General features: G+C 35.9%; 1 protein-coding gene across 3 annotated transcripts in view; it reads left to right on the forward strand.

Moving 5' to 3' along the window:
* GXYLT1 (glucoside xylosyltransferase 1) overlaps positions 1 to 18,192 on the forward strand; it is a 31,838-nt gene extending 13,646 nt beyond the window's left edge. For all 3 annotated transcript variants that reach the window (XM_054184647.1, XM_054184656.1, XM_054184665.1), the window contains 6 exons: positions 5,977 to 6,151; positions 7,147 to 7,272; positions 8,682 to 8,933; positions 14,185 to 14,308; positions 14,619 to 14,791; positions 16,293 to 18,192. In XM_054184647.1, coding sequence (XP_054040622.1) covers positions 5,977 to 6,151; positions 7,147 to 7,272; positions 8,682 to 8,933; positions 14,185 to 14,308; positions 14,619 to 14,791; positions 16,293 to 16,454 — 1,012 coding nt within the window. In that variant the 3' untranslated portion in view covers positions 16,455 to 18,192. The remainder of the gene's footprint in view (positions 1 to 5,976; positions 6,152 to 7,146; positions 7,273 to 8,681; positions 8,934 to 14,184; positions 14,309 to 14,618; positions 14,792 to 16,292) is intronic.
* The last annotated feature ends 2,250 nt before the right edge of the window (positions 18,193 to 20,442 follow it).

Here is a 20,442-nt window from a genome sequence, read left to right on the forward strand (position 1 = left end):
TTCTTTTTGTAAGTATAAACAACTTTAACACCGCTGAAGCTGGAAACCTAGTCCATTTGGTTATAATATCAAAGAAAGTTAGTTTAATGATGTTGTGGAAGGACTGAAAGACTTTATTAAGTAACCTTGTTTAGGAAGCTGAATATTGCATGCTTTGTGTGCATTACAGACCATATAGAGAAAAGATCAAAGGCTGTAGCTCTGTCAGAACCAGGGTAGGAAAACTTGTTTTGACGTAGAATAATTTTTAAATGTTTTTCTTGTAACCTACAAAATAATTCTTACATCCTTGTATTATTACCACTATGTAATATAGTGGTGACTGTACATTAAAACTAGCAGTGCAAGTTAGGATGATGGCAGTTTTCTCAGAAAATGACAAATATTTTTACATTGTTCAAAACTCATGCAATTATATTAAAAATGGCAAATCCCCAATGGGCCAGAGGAGTTTAAATTTGACAGGACTAATGAGGTGAATTAATTGTCTCAGTTATTCATACCACTTTGCTCTCAGTACCTGGATGCTAATCTTTCCTTCCTTGGCTTCACCAGCTGTGTTAAGTGAACAGGAGAGGACAGCTTGATTGCCAGTGAAGTAGGGCAGGGAACTTCCTGGTGATCCCTAGGCATGTTCTTAGTAGTACATCAATGGATGGGAAAAAGGAGCTCTGGTGCGCAAAGTCTGTGACACAGAATTGAAGCTGACTGTGGTTCTTTTGTGGCTTTCTGTAGTAAGTGCCACTATACTTGAATGTGCTTTAAAAACAGGAGAAAAATAAAATTGCCCTCAGTCACATTGACAGGTCTTTGAGCGGTACCCATGTCACATTAGATGCTGCAACACTGCTGCTGCTCTGGAAGATTTGGAGCTTGGAAGGCGGCAGCGTGTGCGTATAGCAGAAGAAGCTGTTGTACTGTGACCTCAGTAAAGCAGGCTAGGATTGGGACAGGCTTAATGATCACAAATTAGATGGAACTGTATACAGGATTCCTTATGTCTGCCTGGGTGTTCTTGAGGGTTTGGTACCCTGACCTGTGCTCTTAATGTGTTACGATGCAAGAATAAGGAGAACCCTACCTTAAATGTATGCAGGAGACCCCCCCCACTGTGGTACATTTTGTCAAGTCTAGAGGGCAGAGCTAAGATCTTCACTGGTGAGTATTTTAGCAAGATGCCATTTGGTGTTTGGGTTTCTTCCAAGAAGTTCAGCTGGGATGCAGTGAAGGTTCTAGAAGAGTACAACCCATCAAAACATACCTCTGTAGCTTACTAGCAAATTATTACTCATAATTTTAAATGACCTAGAAATGCTAATATAATATACAGTGTGTCATGATATACATGTTTAAACATGAGGCAGTGTCTCGATAGACAGGCTCTGGAAAATCTTGTTGTAGCAGATTCATTGAGTATATCCAGCTCAGTTCCTCTGTTGGAGGTTATTAACCCCACAGCAGAAGTAATCAGTACAGAATGAAGGTCTGCACTTGAATACAGGAATACTTCAGGGCAAGGCTTGTACCTGGCCTTACACTGCTGCTGAGCAGCATGTTTTAAAGTATATGTTTTTGTTCTCTCAGTGTGAAAGCGGATTGTTTCTTAACGTGTTTTCTAAACTCATGGGAGTATGCATGGTGCTCTTGTTCAAGGGATTGATTTCATTTATTTGTAATTTTATGTGTAATTAGTATCCACGCACAAATTGAGTTCTCTTATTTGTCCCTAAACACTCAAATCCTGTCATGGCTTCTTGTTCAGTATCTTCTGTTGGACTACAGGTGCATTCTTTGCTCTTCCATTTTAATTACCAGAGGGTTTTTTACCTCCTGCAGGAGCTAGGACTCCCATGTTTTGGAGATTTTTTTTCTTTAGAAATTAGGCTTTCAAGTTTTCCTTATTAGTCTTATCTAAAAGCCTTACTATAAAATACACTGTTTGTATTTCGCTCTATTCTTGCTTTTCACAGCTTCTCCACTAAGTACCAAAACATCAGGCTACTTGTAATTAGAAAAGTGAGTATAAAAATCTGCATTTTTATTTTTTCCACGTTGCCTCTGAACACTTTTTTGAAAGTATCTACTCGCTTTTGAAAGTGTCTTAACACTTTCAAACCCTGGATTTGAAGTTCAATAAGGGTTATTGCTCTGATTCCAGGGCTGTGATACTCTGATACCAAGCTTGCACGCATTCAGACAAGTTACAGGTCTTGTAAAATACATTTTATTTTACTTATGCTCAACTCGGCTACTGAACTGCTAAAAAACATCTATATTGCTGAAAAAGTTTGTGTCATTAAGTCATACCAGACCCAGGGCTGTCTAAATGAACAAGGTTTTCCTTCCACCGTCTTCTGGTGAGGTACTTGCATGACTAACTGCAGTGGAGAGCAATGGAGGGAAGATGTGGAAAAGGGTTACAAGAGGATGGAAAATTCAGGAAGTAGAGAAGAGAGAGGTTGGGAGCAGATAATTTTGAAAGGCCTGAAACCCAAATAGTATCGTTGCTAAAATACTCACCAGCTCCATGAAGGACCAAAGTCAATGTAGACATAATACTGAAGAAGGGAGCGAGATGAGAGTCACAGTGTAGATAACTGGCTCTATGCATGGCAGCATGTTAATATTGAAGGTGAGACTGCTCAAGCTGATAAGCTCAGCTGGACAATTTAAACTTTATGCTGCTTCTAGTGGTGGGAGGAAGAAGTGATGAAAGGTGCTGGCAGCGGAGGATTAGCTCAAGAGGTATAAGTAGTTAGTGCCCCTGGATGAAGATGGGTCAATGATTTCCCACTGCAAGTGGGGAGAGATGTGAGTATACAGAGAAGAGCAACACTGAGGCCTGGTTATTAAAAAGGAGGCTGTGATTGCCAGTGGTCTCTATGCAGGGAAGTCAAATGCAGCTTACAGTCACTGAAGGATGTCTCTTCACAGAGCCTGGAGTAAGGACCACGATTCTGGAGTCTCATAACTTCTACCTAGTGTGTCTCATCCGTCCCCTTCTTAGCAGATAGTCCCCAGAGGGAATGGTGGCCAGTTCTTTCCGATAGCTTCTTGCTCCATCTGCTTCAGGGATAAAGCTTTCTGTTGTGGACTTAAGGATTTGAGTCCAGCTGTTCCCTATATCGTGCAAGCTGAAATTCAGTTGTTACTAGTTTTTTCTAAATACTATTCTAAAAATTTTTTTTAAGCACAGATTTAAAAAAATTGAACTCATGAAGTCAGAAACTCATAGAACAGAGATTGTGTGAACAAAGTGACTAAAAGCATTATAATATCAGTCTGGTTTTTCATGTGTGGCTTGAAGTGTTCTTTTATTCATGGATGTCTCTAAATGTAGAAATAATACAGTCTTTGAATCTTAATGCATTTTAGAGTTGCTTTGGCGTAATTTTTATCATAGTTTATTCATGGAAAGCTGTGTGCTACGGCTTTCCGTGTGGTTCAGGAACTTGGCTTTCAGCTATGCAGTTTGTGTAGGTTTTGCTGTTATTTATCACATGACCTTGCAATATCACTGTAGGCTCTCATGACTTCAGGGCTTAATTATTGTAATTCCCTTTTCAGTGGATTAGTGATGAGTCTAATCTCCTGCTTGCAGCTTGTTCAGACGGCAGCAGTGCACTTATTTGTGGGTTTCGGCTACCCTCATCATATTCAGCTTGCTTTGTTTTTTTTACATTAGCTACTTACTACATGGTGTAATGTTAAATTAGCTTTATGTATAAAGGTTTAATGGGCATGCCTTGGTTACACTTTAAGATTGCATTTTACTCCCCTCCCCCCATTAAGCTGAACTGATTTTTCAGCTTTTGCTGCAAGATTTATAAAAGGTTTCAGTCTGTGGATTAAATCATCTGAATATAGATGTCTGCATATAGGTATCTATGTCAAGTAGGTCTTAAGCAGTCATTAAAATTGAAAGAGCATAGAGAATGATCCAGGTGACCAGTCATTAAGTTGCTGAGAAGTAAATGGCCGGTGTTAATTGAGAAGCACTTAGGTATCCTAGATGTCTCCTTAGGACTAGATGATGTTTGAGACACCCCGTCCTTTTGGACTGGCACCTGGAGGTCAGGCGGGATATTCTAGAGCATGTTAAATGTCATGTTATACATACGTTAAAAAATTGAATTAAGCCCTAGGTATTTACTTTGAAATAAGGTGAATCGCTGTCTGTGTTCCATGTCCTGCTCGCTAGATCTCCATTGGCTTTAGTGAGACATTGGACACAATCTCATATGTCAGCATCTTCACTTAGGTGTCCTATTTTGCATCTGAACCCTACCTATGAGGTTTTTCACTTATGATTTTTAATAATGCCCCAAACCTTGACTTAAGACTGACTGCATGTTCTAATTAGGATTTTATTAATCTTAAATCCCTGGGATGCTGGAGTTTTTTAGTTCAGGGTATTAAACTCTCCCAAAATTCAGAATATCTTTTTAAATGTAGCCATTGTTTATGGCATCAAACTTCAGCAGTCTTACAGTGATATCTTTGCTTATATTTTGCTCATGAAACTCAAAATAATGTGTGTTGCTCTTCTGTGCCTTAAAGAAAAAAAGGCATATTTGCATAGTATCTTTTGTCAATTTAAAGGAAAACATATGCACCTAAATATGTTTTAGTTACATAAATTGGGTGGAGATTATGTGCTAAGAGTCGTGTCTGTTAATTTCTGTTTTGAATGTCTCTCTCTTTGGCAAGTTTCTAAGAATGGGTGGTATGTTTGCCAAGCGTTTTTCTACTGTAACTAGTTTGGGAAAGTCTTTTCCAATTTCAGAATTGTTCTTTGGTCTGCATTACTTGGAATTAAACTTGTAATTTAAACCTTCAGATACTCTTAGTTGTGTTAGTGCCCCCCCCCCCCCCCCCCCCCAGTCTGTGCAAATAGCTCAAGCATGGAATATTGTTTTGAAGATTGTCTTTGAGTTGACATATATTTAAAACCGTGAAAGCTTTTCTGACTAATTAAAAATATGAAATCCAGGAGAACATGGTTCTAGGTTTAGTATGCCCACTGTGTTTGCTACCAAGCTAATGGTATTTATTTGAGAATAATTTTAGCTTATTGTATTAAAATGATGAAATTACTTTTAAATGCACCCTGTATAATGCATACCAGGCACTTCTCACTGTAACTGTGAGAGGACTGTCTTCAGGGTGGAATGAAGTCCCAGTCCCCACACCTTGCGGTGATTTAGCCCCAAGGACACAGGCAATGCATGTGGTCACTGTACCTGAGGGATTTTCCAGAACCACTGGGAGCACCAGGACATCCCACAGAGCCATTTAAGCTGTTGGTTTGCCCTCCTTCCAAGACAGTCCTGTTCCTGCGGGATGGAAGGAGAGGAGAAATCTTTTTGTGTTTTGCCAGTGCTTAGGAGAAGCCCTGAAACATGGGTTTGATAAAAGAACTTAACTGGAGCACAAAATGGACAAAACACCTAGATCACTCAAGAATAACAGAACGTCTTGAAAGTAGGGGTTATCTCACTTTTATTGTTCAGTTTAACTCTGCTATTTATATCATGTTTATCTATCTCTGTACTGAGTCCAGGGAAAGAGGACTCATGCAGAGACTTCATGGCCTGTGTGTCAGCCTTTTGCATTTCAATGTAACTTCATGTGATCTTTCTCTTAATGAAGCGATTTTGATGGAATTCCTTGCTAGTAATGGATAGTAAGATTACTAAGAAAGTAAATGTTTATTTGTTTAGTTTCTGTATGGCTCTTACATACCTTGTTTCTCCCTCATAGGCTGGGATGGTGGGAGAGAATATGAGAATTGTTCAGGTTAAATGTAAACCTACGTATGAGGTATAATGCTGTAGTTTGTATGTTCTGTTTGAGTTATTCTGGTTTAAATATGATAAAAGATATTTTGTTAAATTACATGTTGCAGTAAATAGTAAGCTTTTCTTTAAGCCTGTGCTAGAAATAATGTCAAATGAAAAAATATTTTTTTATCAGGTATGATTACATGAAAACACGTCCTTCTGAGAAAATGCATCTTGCAGTGGTTGCCTGTGGTGAAAGACTGGAGGAGACTGTTACTATGTTGAGATCAGCCGTTATTTTCAGCATCAAACCTCTCCAGTTTCATATTTTTGCTGAGGACCAATTGCATGAGAGTTTCAAAGACATAGTAAGTACCCAAATTATTTAATCAATTTGTAGTACAATTTGAGTAATATGTAGCAATTTCTCTGTTTCTTGGGTAGTAGTTGTTGGATATACTGGCGGAAAGGCAGGGGTCTAAAAATAAGGCAATATGCAAGTCTTTTGTAATGTTGGGTGGAGATTTTTGATTTGTTTTTTTCTTCACTGTGGAAAAAATGCCAGTTGCTGATATCAAAGCTTTTCATAGAGGCAGACCAAAGCTTTCTGATTTGTCACCTTGAATCTGTTAAATGCAAACATGATATTCTAAACACAAAACAGTTATCTTGCGTGATCTTATTTAAAGTCGGTTTTACAAGAGAGATCTGTCCTTTTTTGTCCCTGTGTTTGTGGTGTGAGTCAGCCTTACATTGTCTAACAAAAGTGAAACATCAGTCTTTGAAATGGTAGATACGGTTATGTCTAATTTTAGTAAATTCCAGTTAATGAATATAACATTATGACTAGAGTGGCAGTATTTAGAAGCTGACTAGTATATAGCTGTGGAGGGCCTTACTATTTTTGTAATTAAAATGTCATACTAATTATGACATTGGTATGTTACACATACTGAGAGATATATATGTACACACACACACTAATGTCATGCAAACAGTAATTGTGGCAAAAATTGGGTAAGGTTATTTTAAACTGAGAAAGACTTTATTGGTGTTTCTTCTGTGGAAACTAGTGAAGAAGGGAAAAAGTTTTGATATATTTACTTTTTGTAAATTTATTTTACTTGCTCTTACTTTTGTGTATGATCGGATATGATATGTTTTCTTCATAGTGGCCTGCAGGTGCCACTTTTTCTTCAAGTATTTTGAATAGCTGACAGATTCTTGTCATTACAGAAGCATTTCTGTTATGGAAGAGAGGTGTTGCCATTGTGTTCAATTATCAATTTGAATTGGGGATTAATTTCTTTTTTGTAATAGAATTGAACTGAAGTAATTTTTGTGGTCTTTTCTTTTCACATAGCTTGATGACTTGCCCTATGAAGGAAAAGTTAATTACACATTATATCCAATAACATTTCCAACTGAGAGTGCAGCAGAATGGAAGAAATTGTTTAAACCGTGTGCTTCACAAAGGCTGTTCTTGCCAGTAAGTTATTCTGTAACAAGACAATACAGAAGTCTGTTTTTTGAAGCATCAAGCTGTACTTGTTAATCTAATTTGTGATTAGTTTTAAATTAAGAACTATTACTACTCCTAAAATCTACTTTTGCGACATCCTAAAAAACCCTCTGAATTTAACCTTCTGTGGCACTAATGAATTATGGAATAAAAGTCCTTTTCTCACTTGCTGCATTTTCACACAGTATCCTCAGAGGTACAGGTCATGCATCCTCTCAGACGTAAGAAGGATTTATCACACCTTATCTCTTTTAGTTGAAAAGTTTGCTGCATGTGTGAGTCTGAGAAGTGTTAGAGAAAATGAAACAAGAAATGAGCTATTGTGGCCAGAGTGTTTTGTGCAGCCTTTCCATTGCCTGTCTAAAACACTGATAGAATCATAGAATGGTTTGGGTTGGAAGGGACCTTAAAGATCATCTTGTTCTAAGCCCCCTGCCCTGGGCAGGGACACCTCCCACCAGACCAAGCTGCTCAAAGGCCCATCCAGCCTGGCCTTGAACACTTCCAGGGATGGGGCATCCGCAGCCTCCCTGGGCAACCTGTTCCAGTGCCTCACCATCCTCACAGTAAAGAGGATCCTAGTATCTAATCTAAATCTACCCTCTTTCAGTTTAAAACTGTTAACCCCTTGTCCTATTGCTCCGCTCCCTGATAAAGAGTCCCTCCCCGTCTTTCCTGTAGGCCCCCTTCAGATACTGGAAGGTTGCTATAAGGTCTCCCCGGAGCCTTCTCTTCTCCAGGCTGAAAAACCCCAACTCTCTCAGCCTGTCCTCATAGCAGAGGTGCTCCATCCCTCTGATCATTTTTGTGGCCCTCCTCTGGACCCGCTGCAACAGGTCCATGTCCTTCCTGTGCTGCAGTCATACTTCGGGCTTGGTGAATTACAGCAGTGGCAGCTATCTCCCAAACACTGTCCCTTCTGGGACTCCTTTACACATCTTCCTTGTTTGATTAGATGCATAGGAAAGTAAGGGAAGAGGAGGAAGACAGGAGCTCCTGTTACAGGAATGTTTCACCTGGCCTGCAACCTACTCTTGAGCAGCCCAGGGATATAAAATGTAAACTGAGTGCCTTTGTATTACTATTCTATAGAAAAGCTCTGTTTTGCTCTACAAAAATTCTCGAAATGAGAGAAGAGGGAACAACGACAAAGTTATTGTCTGCAAACTGTCAGTCTGAAGTGAATTTATTTGCATATGACAAATATAGATATGATATATAATAGATTTATTATAAAAATAAATATATTGTAAAATTATTGTATCTTATATATTATAATATATAATAAATATAGTATATTTATTATGTAATGGCACCAACTTCCGTTTTGTGAAGAGAAGCTCAATGGTTTGGTTTTAAATTTCTTTCCCTCACAGTTAATCCTCAAAGATGTGGATTCGCTACTGTATGTCGATACTGACATCCTGTTTTTGAGACCTGTTGATGATATTTGGTCTTTTCTGGGAAAGTTCAACTCCACACAAATTGCTGCAATGGCACCAGAACATGAAGAGCCTCGTATCGGGTGGTATAATCGCTTTGCTAGACATCCCTATTATGGAGTAACTGGAATAAATTCTGGAGTCATGTTAATGAATATGACACGTATCAGAAGAAAGTATTTCAAGGTACGTGTGTTATCTTTATTGCATTTTCTGTGGCTTTACGTATTTTAATTCTAATCCTGTTTCAAATTCATGGGGGACAGTTATTTTTCAAAATATTTTTATTGTAAATGGAATAGTGCTGTAAAAATACGCTGTGTTTAAAATGGTATCCAACTTGGTTTTTTAAATGTCATTCACTGTAAGACTTGGAATTCCTGAATTTCAAGCATGCTTATTTGTTTTAATTTTTCTTAGTTCTGAGAGCTCCTGTGACATGATACAGTCTGCTGTATGTTAGTAGATATTCTGGTATTTTTTTCTTCATTGTAGAGATCCCTGAAAAAAGTTAGTGTATGCTGTAAACTAACTTTAAAAATGTGTGTAGTGGTTTGACCAGGAGGTGGTGCTAAAACATTTAGTAAGTTTTTTTAACTGTAGTGTTTTCAAATTTTGATCTTTTAAATTGTAACCAAGTGATTATCACCTTAATTATCTTTTGATTTACTTCAAAGTCATAGTTTTTGTAGAAAAATGAGTTTGTGATGAAAGTACTTACTAAAGCACTGCATTCAGCAGCATAAATGGTTATTGCTTCATGGATGGGAAGTTTTTCTTATGTACTTGAAGCACAAGTACAAAAGCAGTGCTATGTGGTTTATGCTAAGGGAAAAAGTACTTCTCTGTTTAAGAGAAGTTCAATTAGCGAAAAATAATCATGCAGTCAAAAAGTATTGGAAGATGCACCCATAAGAGGAGCAGTATAAACTTATAAACTTGCAATAGACATTACTACTTCTCCCCTATTTCCAATTTAAGAAAGATGTAGTTTTCATCTTAACATTCTTGCTATGTATTTTTGTGATGGCAATACAGAGAATTTAAGAAAAACAGAGAATGGATTATCTTGGTTGTAGTTAAATTAGAAAATTATAGTAGTTATAGTATATAGCCATAATTCCCCCAAGAAGAAAACTTCTGTATATATATCATCAGTGGACTTTTGCATTGTCTACTTTGTTATTTTTTTATTTTTCCCCAATTACAGCATCTGGAAAAATGAAAATATTGAAAAGTATAACAAGAAAAATATGTGACTGAAAACTGCATGTTTCTTAACCTCTGACAATGCATTTCTGTGTAGTGAATTATTTTTAGTGTGTAAACTCTGAGATAAAGTTGGTCTTTGTCTTTGCTAAGCAGCAATTAGAAAACGGGAATGTAAAACACGAGAGTATTTAGAAGATAGAAGAAGTAATAGTGGGTGACTTTTTTTATATTTGTATACATATAGGTACTTTCAAACTCGAAAAGATGTAGAAAATACTGCAGATATGGTGTTTTAGCAAAAAGTCCTAGACCAGTGAGGCTTGTGAATAAAGAACAAAGGCTTTTATCAAACTTATTGAGAAACTTAGTTGTTGCGATGCTGGAGATGTGGGCAGTTGTGGAAAGGAATGAACTCTTGGAAAATCAAACAAGCCCCAAACAAAATAACTCTGGATAGCGTGTGCAAAGGAGAGGTTCATGGGTATGCTTTAGACAAAAAAAAAAAAAAAAAAGAATGTTCAGAGAGTTTCTGTGACTTAAGCCATTATACGCTTTTACCATTGAGTATTGCTTAAGGCTATAGTTCCAAGGAGTATGGTAAGCCTGTGCAAAAGCTAATTGCTTCTAAAAGGAAGGTTCTCATCTCTTACCAGCTGCTTTTCTTATTTACTTTGTCCTAGCCTCTGGTGTTTGTTGGTCCCTTCTATGATTCAATTACATTTGGTAACAGTAGAAAAAAGAAATCCTGCTGAATTAATGAAGTAAATCAGCTCACAAAAACATCTAGTGTTAGCACTACACTGTTAATGCAAGAGCAGGATAGAGTCATATACCCAGAAGGAAGAGGGCTTGCTCTCATCTGGCATTTAGGAAATTTCAGTTGGTCAACTGTTTGTGGGACACAGCTGCAGTTTGTTTAGATATTGCTGTATGATTTGACTATTTATCCTCAACTTTATATTTTCTTACTAGAATTAGGAGAAAGGTAATACTAGGTTGCTACAGGATAAATGTGACAGCTCTTTTAAGTCTGACTTCAGCCTTGTCCAGGGAGAAGTCTTCTGGGACAGAAATCAGTAATGCCCAAACTAATTAAGCACAGCATCTAAAACAAAACAAAAAAAACACGTGTAGGAGAACATCTTAACATCCTTATGTATATTTGGTTCTTACACATTTTCTTCCGTTCAAAAAAACACTAGAATTTTGGGGGTTCGTAAGAGCCTGTCTGTATCAGCTTGATGGTATCACAGAAATTCCCACTACTGTTGGGTTGTTTTGTGGTTTTGGTGTTTGTTTTTTTTTTTTTTTTTTTCCTTGAACCTCTTTAACCTTCTTTGCAACTTGTTGAATGCTGGAGAGGAGGTTTATATTTTGTAAATACTTATGTTATCATAGAGTTATTTTTCTCGTATTTACATGAGTAAATTTTGAAAAGCAGTTCTATCATCAGTTTTGATTGAATGTGAGCATTCTACTTCTCAAGCTGCTTGACCTCACTACAAGTTACGGTAGTAGAAGGAGGTTGTATAGCTGTGCAAATAGTTTCTCTTGCTCGGTGATACCTATACTGGTTTTGTTATGCATCGATGTTAATAAATTAATATATCTCTTTTCTATTCATGCAAATGTTGTTGAAACATTACAATTTCCAATTCTTAAATCTGATAGCATTATTTGTCAAGTGGTATTGCTTCTAGACATCTGGCAACATGATATATGCTGTTGTTACCAAAGACAGGCCTCTGCTTTGTTTCTAAAATAGTTGTTTCTTACTAACCTTCTTATTGTGTGAGAAAATAGCTAATTACTGGCTTTCTTACTGTGTAAAAATAGTTAGTCACTGAGTTGATGTTACAGATGGTAATAATGAGGAGACAACCAGAAGAAGTTAATCACTTCAGGGTTCTTGTATATGTCAAGTATGTACTCCTATATCAATTAGGATGGAGTTATGGCTACTTCAAAGAATGTCCTTATTATCTTCAGGAAGTTGGCAAACTTACAGCGGACTTTTACTGTCCTGAGATGACTCGGTACCTTAAAAGGATAATGTGAGAAAGGGTCTCCTTACCCAAAAGACCACTGCAGCGAAATTTGATATGCATGGGCAAAAAGACTATTCAGTCATCCTAATGAATATGTAAGCCTTGGTGAAGTTATGTATTAGGTAGGCAGAATAATGAGAATATTTTGTGTATAAATAATGGGTGAATATCCCCGGTAAGGTGTGCTAGATTTGTGGGTTTTTTCCCCCTAACACCTGACGTCGAATAAAGCAATATCTCCTCTCTAAACTACTTCTGGTTTTGAGGGCTTTTATTTCAGGTAACACTGTTACCTGCTTTCCATCTCCTTGGGATATACTCTAGATTTCATTGCTATTAAAACCATACAAGTTAAATGAAAATTATATGAAACAATGACCTTAAAAATTTAATATTTCTATGGGATGTTCTAAAACTTTATTTACTACCGTGTACTCTCTTATCATAATTATCCTGGTATCAGTGAGCTAATTTCATTGTGTTTATAATTCTTAGCATTGCGTCTAAATTTAAACCTTTGGTCAGTATTATATGGATAGCAAAGGTCAGGTGAGGGAGTAATCTTTACTCTGCGTGATTCTGTCCTATTGATTTGCTTTTTGGAAGGTTTTGGTGTTAAGCCTTTATTTTCTTTTGTTTAATCACATTGCGCTGAGCCTAATGATAGTTCTTGCTAGAGAATAATTCTCTTGTGCATTTCTTATGGCTGCTTTCATCTAATACTTGCACGCAATCACAGTCATAAATTTTTTAGGACAGAAGGGACTGTAATATGCCGTTTGGCTTCTTACATAATATAAGCTATAGATCTTTTTTGTATTAATTCTCGTCTGAAATCTGATAGTATTTCTTTTTGTAGTCTTCAATTCTGAAAGCCCTTCATGTTTGATGGCTGAAATGATTTGAGGAAAGACTGAAAAATGAACTGCTAATTTCTGCGCTTTCTAGTTTGTCACTGGAAAGTTTGGAGAAAAAAGTATTTGACACTATAATTCTAAAACTGAATATTCTGCTGCTGGCAGTGTTTTCTGTTTCTTAACATGGTGTTTCTGTATACAGATCCCAAACTATACTGGAGTTCTAACTTTTTTTTTTTGGCAATTTGGTTAAAAAGAATTAAGGTTAAAAAGAATCCTGTACTTGTTCAGGAATTTTCTCTCTTTGGGACTTACTGTTACTCCACCCTCACTCTCCCAACTGAGGCAGAAGCTATAGAGTGAGCAGCCTTGTTCCTTTTCTGTTCCAACTGAGCTTAAATGTGGTGTAAAGATAAGAAATTAGCTTTAGAATATGTAACCTATTACACTGCAGATGGTAACCGCTTTGGTAATGTGAAGTTCAGCGTAGGCCAGATTACTCCAAATAGCATCTCCTCCACCAAAACCTTAGAAGAACTCTTCCTCCTTTTCCTTTGAAGTGATTTTGCTAAATCAATAATTTGGGAATTAAGTAGCAGCTGTTGGTGTAGAGTCTTACTGCCTTTTGCTAGTGAGAAGTTGTGCCTTTGCTGTGGAAGTTCAAGTTCAGTAACAGAAAAAGTTAGTTCAACTCAATGAAAATTCTTTTGAAAACCTTTAAGGATTTCTGTATTTTTGTACACTGCTTTGTAGCCAATATTTTTTAGCTGTATGTGTTTGGAACTATTTAATAATTAATTTTATATTGATCTGTTTTGAATTTTTGAAGTTAACTTTAAAACCTATGCATGTTGTCACTCTGTGATAAAGACAGAGAAATTGCATGAAGTGGAGTTTAGCGAAGTGTAGCGTATATAGTGTAGTGAAGAGTAGTAGTATGGTGCCCATCTACTTGCATGCATCGCTTCAATGCAGTTTTTATGTTGGATTCTATTGCTGTATAAAGGAACCTTGCTATTTTTTAGAACTCTTGCTTAAGATATTTGAGGGAAATCTTGAAGACAAAAATTTAATGTGGCAGTTAAATAGATGAGATGCATATAATTTCCTTATAAGATAATAATTGAGAAATAAAGCGTATTGAAAATGTCCATAACTGTTTTCCTTAGATGTCCTCATTTGTTTAAAGGAAGAAATCATCTATGCGTTTGAGATTTGTAACTTTGAATAGCAAATTACTCTGATTCTGTAGGGCATTTCCTTCGTTATAGGTATAATTGTTCTGAATGTGTGGGTTTTTTGCTTTGTTTTGCTTAATAGAATGATATGACACCCGTCCGATTACAGTGGGGAGAAATTCTTATGCCGCTGCTGAAGAAGTACAAGTTGAACATAACATGGGGTGATCAGGATCTATTGAACATTATGTTTTTTCATAATCCAGGTAAATCCGTGTTGATTCTAAGGCTAGCCTGACAAAGTTTATCTTTTCTATGATGTTCAAAAATCGAGGAAAATACTCTTTTAGCAGACTTTTCAGTGAAAATATTCAAGGGACTTTTCGCTTTCACTTCTTTCATTTTCTGAAAGTGTTTACTTTGAGAGACAGCATTGGGTCTTCCTAGAGTGTAATTAGCTGTTAAGTTTCAAAACAACTGTACGGCAATTTATGAAGCAGTGTTAAGAAAAAAAGATTAGTGTATTTCCTGAAACAGTTTTGATACTTAATCCAGAGTTCTCATTTTTCTGCACAGAAAGTCTTTATGTCTTTCCATGCCAATGGAATTATCGTCCTGACCACTGCATCTATGGAAGTAATTGTAAGGAAGCTGAAGAAGAAGGTATATTTATTCTTCATGGAAACAGAGGTGTTTACCATGATGATAAACAACCAACTTTTAGGGCTGTCTATGAAGCAATAAAAAATGTAAGTGTTTTCAACATTGTACTTACGTTAAAAAGAAAAAAAACCTTTGCATATTATTATCTACAGTGCTGCAAGTATTTTGTAGGTTTTGTTGATGCTTACCGTGATTGCAGCAAAGTAATTCTTTTCCCTTTTAGGTGATGTTAAGTGTTTCACCAATTTTTCATTTATTGCTTGAATAGAATTCCAGTGTATTCCTCTTGTGATGAGCATCTTTTGAAACATGGTGTTGACTGTGTCTAGGTTAGGATTCTAAAACATTGCCTGTAGTTGTCAGTGTGTATTTAAAAGGCTTTATTCCCATTCCTTTAATAAATCATCTAGTAAACTGTATGAGCATTTGGAGATCACCAGAAGCTTCATTTTTCTGGAGATTTTAAAATGCAGAAAAAAATGTTCTTCACAAAGTTTGTGTTGTATTTCCTGCAACATTTTAACATTTAATTGTAGCTAATTTGGACTGTAGAATATCTTTTTTTTATGCTGTGTTTTGACCTTTTCTAGAGAGTCAGTGTGTTAATATGTTGCTGTTCCTTTAAATACTAAGCACAGTGACTTTTCATTCTGCAAATAAGTCATCTAATAAACTATTTATCACTACATCAGTATACTCACTGAAGAGCTGTAAAATTTAGCACTGATGCACATTTTAATGTGGCAGGCTATTGTGTGTGTATAACCTTCAAAAATCAATAGTATATTTTAATGGTGCTTTATTACATGTTGTCATATGGATATAAAAATGAAGAAAAGTACTTTTGGGGGTCTGAGAATACATTGCAGGGAAAGTGAATGTGTTTCCATAAAAATACGCTTTCTTTGTTTCCTTTGAGCATTGTCAAAAACAGAAGAAAAAGTTCTTTCTTTTTATTTATGATCCCATTTGGTTTATGAATGTGTCAGAGAAAGTATGTAAAACACTGCTGTTTCAGTGGTAATAAGATGAACAAAATTATGTTACTTTGAAATGCTGTTTTAGCTTATCATTTGTTTATAAAAATTATTGCACTGTTGAATTAATGACTACTTTATTTCATGTCCGTGCTAAACGTAGCATGTATTTGACCATCATTCAGTTTAATGAAACTTCAGTAGTAACACTTTTCATACTGTTGTTTCATTATAATTTGATAAGAATTGTATTCCTTGAAAGTTATATGTCATTCAAGAAAGTTACTGTTCAACAAACAACCAGAAATAATTTTAGATCTGTAAATTTTTAATTTAATAAGGTAATTTTAAATTTCCTCCTTGCTTGTCTGGATATGTTAATTTGCTTACCTTTTTTTTTTTTTTAAAATCTTGCTTGGTAGGCTTATTTATTTCTGTAAAATAGAGATGTTTTTCAATACTGCATTCAGAAGCTCTCAGAGTTCTTGAAAACATTTAATAAACTTATAGAAAGCAAATACGACGTTCAAAGGTAAAACTCTTTAATAACTCTGAATAATGACTCTCTTCCATATTGGTCTTAAATTTTCTTTTCTTAACCTCTTTACAGTATTCATTTGGAGACGATCTGGTTCATTCCCTGTTGCAGCCCCTGGAGCTGGAATTACGGAAAACCATGCATACATACTGTGGCAAAGTATACAAAGTGTTCATAAAGCAGCTAACAAAAAGCATAAGAGACTTGTATGCCAGAAGATCAAAGGGAAGGTGATTTTTACTCTAAGCTGTTAAATCAAGAGACTGAATTAACATACTGGTCAAAAGGTGCAAAAATTCTAATATGGCTTGAATCGGCTCTTAATGTGCCCAGATAAAAGTTTACTAGCATACATAAAAATGAAGAAAATATACATGTAATGAAGAACGGGAACTTTTTTCTGCAAAGGTGACTTTTTACTCTTTTGAAGTTTAATCACTGCTAATGTTCATCTTGGATCCGATGATTTGGGTATTACTGGCTACTATGGTCAGTACTTCTAGTCTGCACAATTCAGTTATCCAATGATCAAATGAACAAGGAAGAAATGAAGATGTTTCTATTTGGGAGTGTACCTCATATATTGTCTAAAATTCTGATAAACTGTGAATGTAGCAATAACTGAGTCAGCAGCACTAACCTCACTTTAAAGGTGTGAGCCTTTATGTAAACAAAGTTGTTTACAACTGCAGAAAATACTCTGTTTTCAAAGAAATGTGATATAATCATTGACAATCTGTATGTGCCTTTGTGTGTTCATCTCTTACATGTTGAAGTACTGTTTTGACAATCTTGTTTCGCTCATCTTGGATGTAAACTGCACACTATAAATACGATTTTCTGAGAAATTAATAACTAGTATGTGATACTAGTTTTCTCTGTAGATACAGAGACTTTTTAATATACAGCATTTGTTTCAACATCGTTGAGCCATCATGGCCAAAAGATAGCACAGAGTTGAGGTGGTTTTTAGCAAAAATTCAGTCTGGAGTTGTCTGTCTTACAATAATTCTTTTAAAAATTACATGGTTTTGCAGCTTTATAGGGCATTTTGGAAGTAGAAGAAAAAAAACCCAACAGTGTAAAGATGTTGCTGTTGTATTTCCTTACTAAGAATAATTACCTAATGATTATTATAGAGTATTTAGTACCTAAAAGTGAAGAGCTGTAATAAGAGTTCTGATGCTTCATCAGACTGTATATTTGATGGGTTTCTTAGAGAATATATCCTGTTACCGTATTTTTTTAATAACATGGCTTTAAAGTAGTTTTGGGGCAGACCCTCAACTACATGAATGCATTACTGTCAGTAGGGTGGTAGTGATTTACAACAGGTAAGGATTAGCATTTCTTTAGTTATCTTAGTAAAAAAAAATGTTGTGTTTATGTAATGCAAACTTTTTTTCAGAGAAAAACATGAAGAAAAAGGTTGAGTTCTAGTGTTACAGTAAAATGTTATTTAAACTTGCATGGTATGAAATGTATTTGTAGAGTATATTTGAACTCGGATAACCTGTGTAACTGAGATGAAGTCTTCATAAAGTGAGTTGTTGGATTCCAGAAAAGTTCATGCGTGTTGAACATGGAGGATCCACTCACTGACTTGCACCTTCATCCCAACCCCATTTTAGAAGCTTAATTTCTGTGGCTGTTTCTTTGTCAAAGGCAGGCTGGCTCTGACTCCCACATCCATGTGAGCTGGATGAATGGTTTAGCAATAGAAAAACACACTCCACTGTAGGCAGAGTTTATATTCTGTCCTTAATCTCCCTGCTGGCTCAGGGTGTAAATTTCTGGGATGGAAATTAGAATGCAGTCTGCCTCACATGTATTTACAGTCTATTTTCCTTGCTACATAACCATTTGAAGTCTGAAAATCTAGAAATCTGTGTGAAGGTGATTACTGTTATTGACTGATTTTTACAATATGCAATGTGTTATTTTTTTACATAAATACTGATTTTTATATCAATTTGTCGTCAGCTTTTTTTTTACTTGTACTCTGTGTTTGTATTTAAAAATTCTTTTTTTTGGCCTGTTTTTTGTGTTTGTCTTTGCAGAAACTCTCAGTTTTGAATTGATTTTTAGTATGCTGTATGCACGCGAAGATACTGCTAAAAACCCAATGAGCCATTTTAGAAAAAGTGGAATGTGAACATTAGCAGCAACCTTTCCACTTAAATTTCAGGTTTTGTGGGGGATTAGAACAAAAAGGGTTAATATTGAAGCTTATCATAGGATAAAATCTATTTTAAGAGATGTTTACTTAGCATATTGCAAATAGGAGAATATACTGCCTTATCCTATTTTTCTTCTTTAATTTTTATGGATATAGACTTAAACTGCTCACTTCAACTATCCATTCCAATGTAACACTCCTGAGCACTTTAGAAAACTTAAAAACCAGCAGGTGCTTAGTAGCTTCCATTAAGTAACTCTCCAAAGTATGTCTGTTTTGAATAAATTTTTTCTTCTGCAATCTCTACGTCTTTAAATTTAGAAAGACGACCTACCTTTAAAGAAATCTGACTTACAAAGAAAACATTTGGAGGCAGTAAGAAGACTGTTAAACCAAGTAGTGTGATAGAAACCAGTTATACTCCCAAACATTTCAATACTTGATTTGTAAGGTTGTATGCGTATAAGTGCAGAAACTTATATCTACCCTATATATATCTATCTATACATTTGAGAAGAATAACTTAAATTCCTACCAAGTTTTGCACAAATAACAGCCAAGTTATTTGCTCAAGTTGCCCAAGTGGGCAAAGCATGAACTGAGAAAGTAAAATTTTAAAAAATTAAACAGTGGTGTGCTGAAACTTAAACCTTAAGGTGCCTTAGAAAAAAGAAAAATGTTGTTTGGTCCCAGTTAAGCTCTACAGAGAAACACTTCAAACTTGCTTTCTGTATTTAACTGCCAATCTTAAATAATGCTGGATAATTTTCTATAGAAATGCAGGTTGCCTCACAGGTGCTTTGTAGTCCTAGTAGACTACTAGAAGGTGTTACTCAGGTTTAAAAACAGAAGATGTTTGCAGAGGTAATAGTGAATTTTCCACTTCAGGAAGCGAGGAGAAAAATCTCATTTTAAAGTAGTTCTCAAAATATCTCTCCTGTAACCACTTTAGTGGATCTATATAAGAACAGCTTGTCCTCCAAGGTTGTCATAATACTTAAGATTTGTGGTTCTCCAATGCATTTTTAAGCCTTTGTGGGCCTATTAAAATTTTAAGTTTCTTGAAGGAATATTAAGTAATTGGAAATTCTTGTGTTAAGAAGTTCAGTTGTGTCTCTTCAGTTTTGCAGTTGCTTTATGCGCAACTGCATTCAGTTCTTTAGAGAGTCCTCGTTTAAACTTATGAATGTGCATCTTCCTGTATATTTGCTAGCAAATTTCTACAAGGCTTCTTTCTTCTCCCCTCGCCCTTTTCCCTGCACTGCTTTGAAAAGGTAATCACTGAGCTCTTCTTTCATTTGAATGCTTATAAAAATTATGGGAGATATTACAGGTCTCTTTGCAGAGACCTGTAATTAAAGGAGGACCTGTAGTCCTACTGTGGTTGGATTTCTTTTTTTATTTTTTTTTCCCTTCAGATTGCTATTTGAGGATGTTCAGGTAGGAGGAATTTTTGAGCATTTAGTAAAGTCATTATGTTCCTTCAGTGATCATCTGGTAGTTTCTTCCCTGAATCAGTTAATATTATCCCTGTCCTCTCTTATGATGGATGCTTGGCTGCTGTCTGGCTGCTTGATCTATATGATTGTAAGTTCCTTTAATCAAAGCAGTGACTGTCCTTTCTAGATCTGGATTTTAAATGCTCATTCCATATCTGGGTGCCACTTGAGTTGGACCAACCAGGCACCTAGTCTGTTTCTACTTTTAGATGTCCATCCTTGATTTCATTTCCCTGTTTTAGTTTCAGGGACTGGACCTCTAGAGGTAAAATACTGATATAACAAGGAACACAGAATTTTTCACAACAGCTTAGAGAATGTTAGAGCTTAGAGAACCTGCAGATTTCTGAAAAATAATTAAGAATTTTGAAATAGTATTCTGTCCTTGAGCCTAATTTCTGATTTGGTAGATGTAAGGGTTAGCATCCTTGGTTCAGTCAAATCACTTGACTATTCCTGTGTCAGCCCCTTTTGTGGAGGGATGGCCAGGTATCTCTTAAAAGACTGGTTCCTTGATTCCTTTGAACTCCAAGGAAAGGAACAG

This window comes from Rissa tridactyla, chromosome 1 (genome assembly GCF_028500815.1).
Source record: "Rissa tridactyla isolate bRisTri1 chromosome 1, bRisTri1.patW.cur.20221130, whole genome shotgun sequence".
In the NCBI taxonomy this organism is placed as follows: domain Eukaryota; kingdom Metazoa; phylum Chordata; class Aves; order Charadriiformes; family Laridae; genus Rissa; species Rissa tridactyla.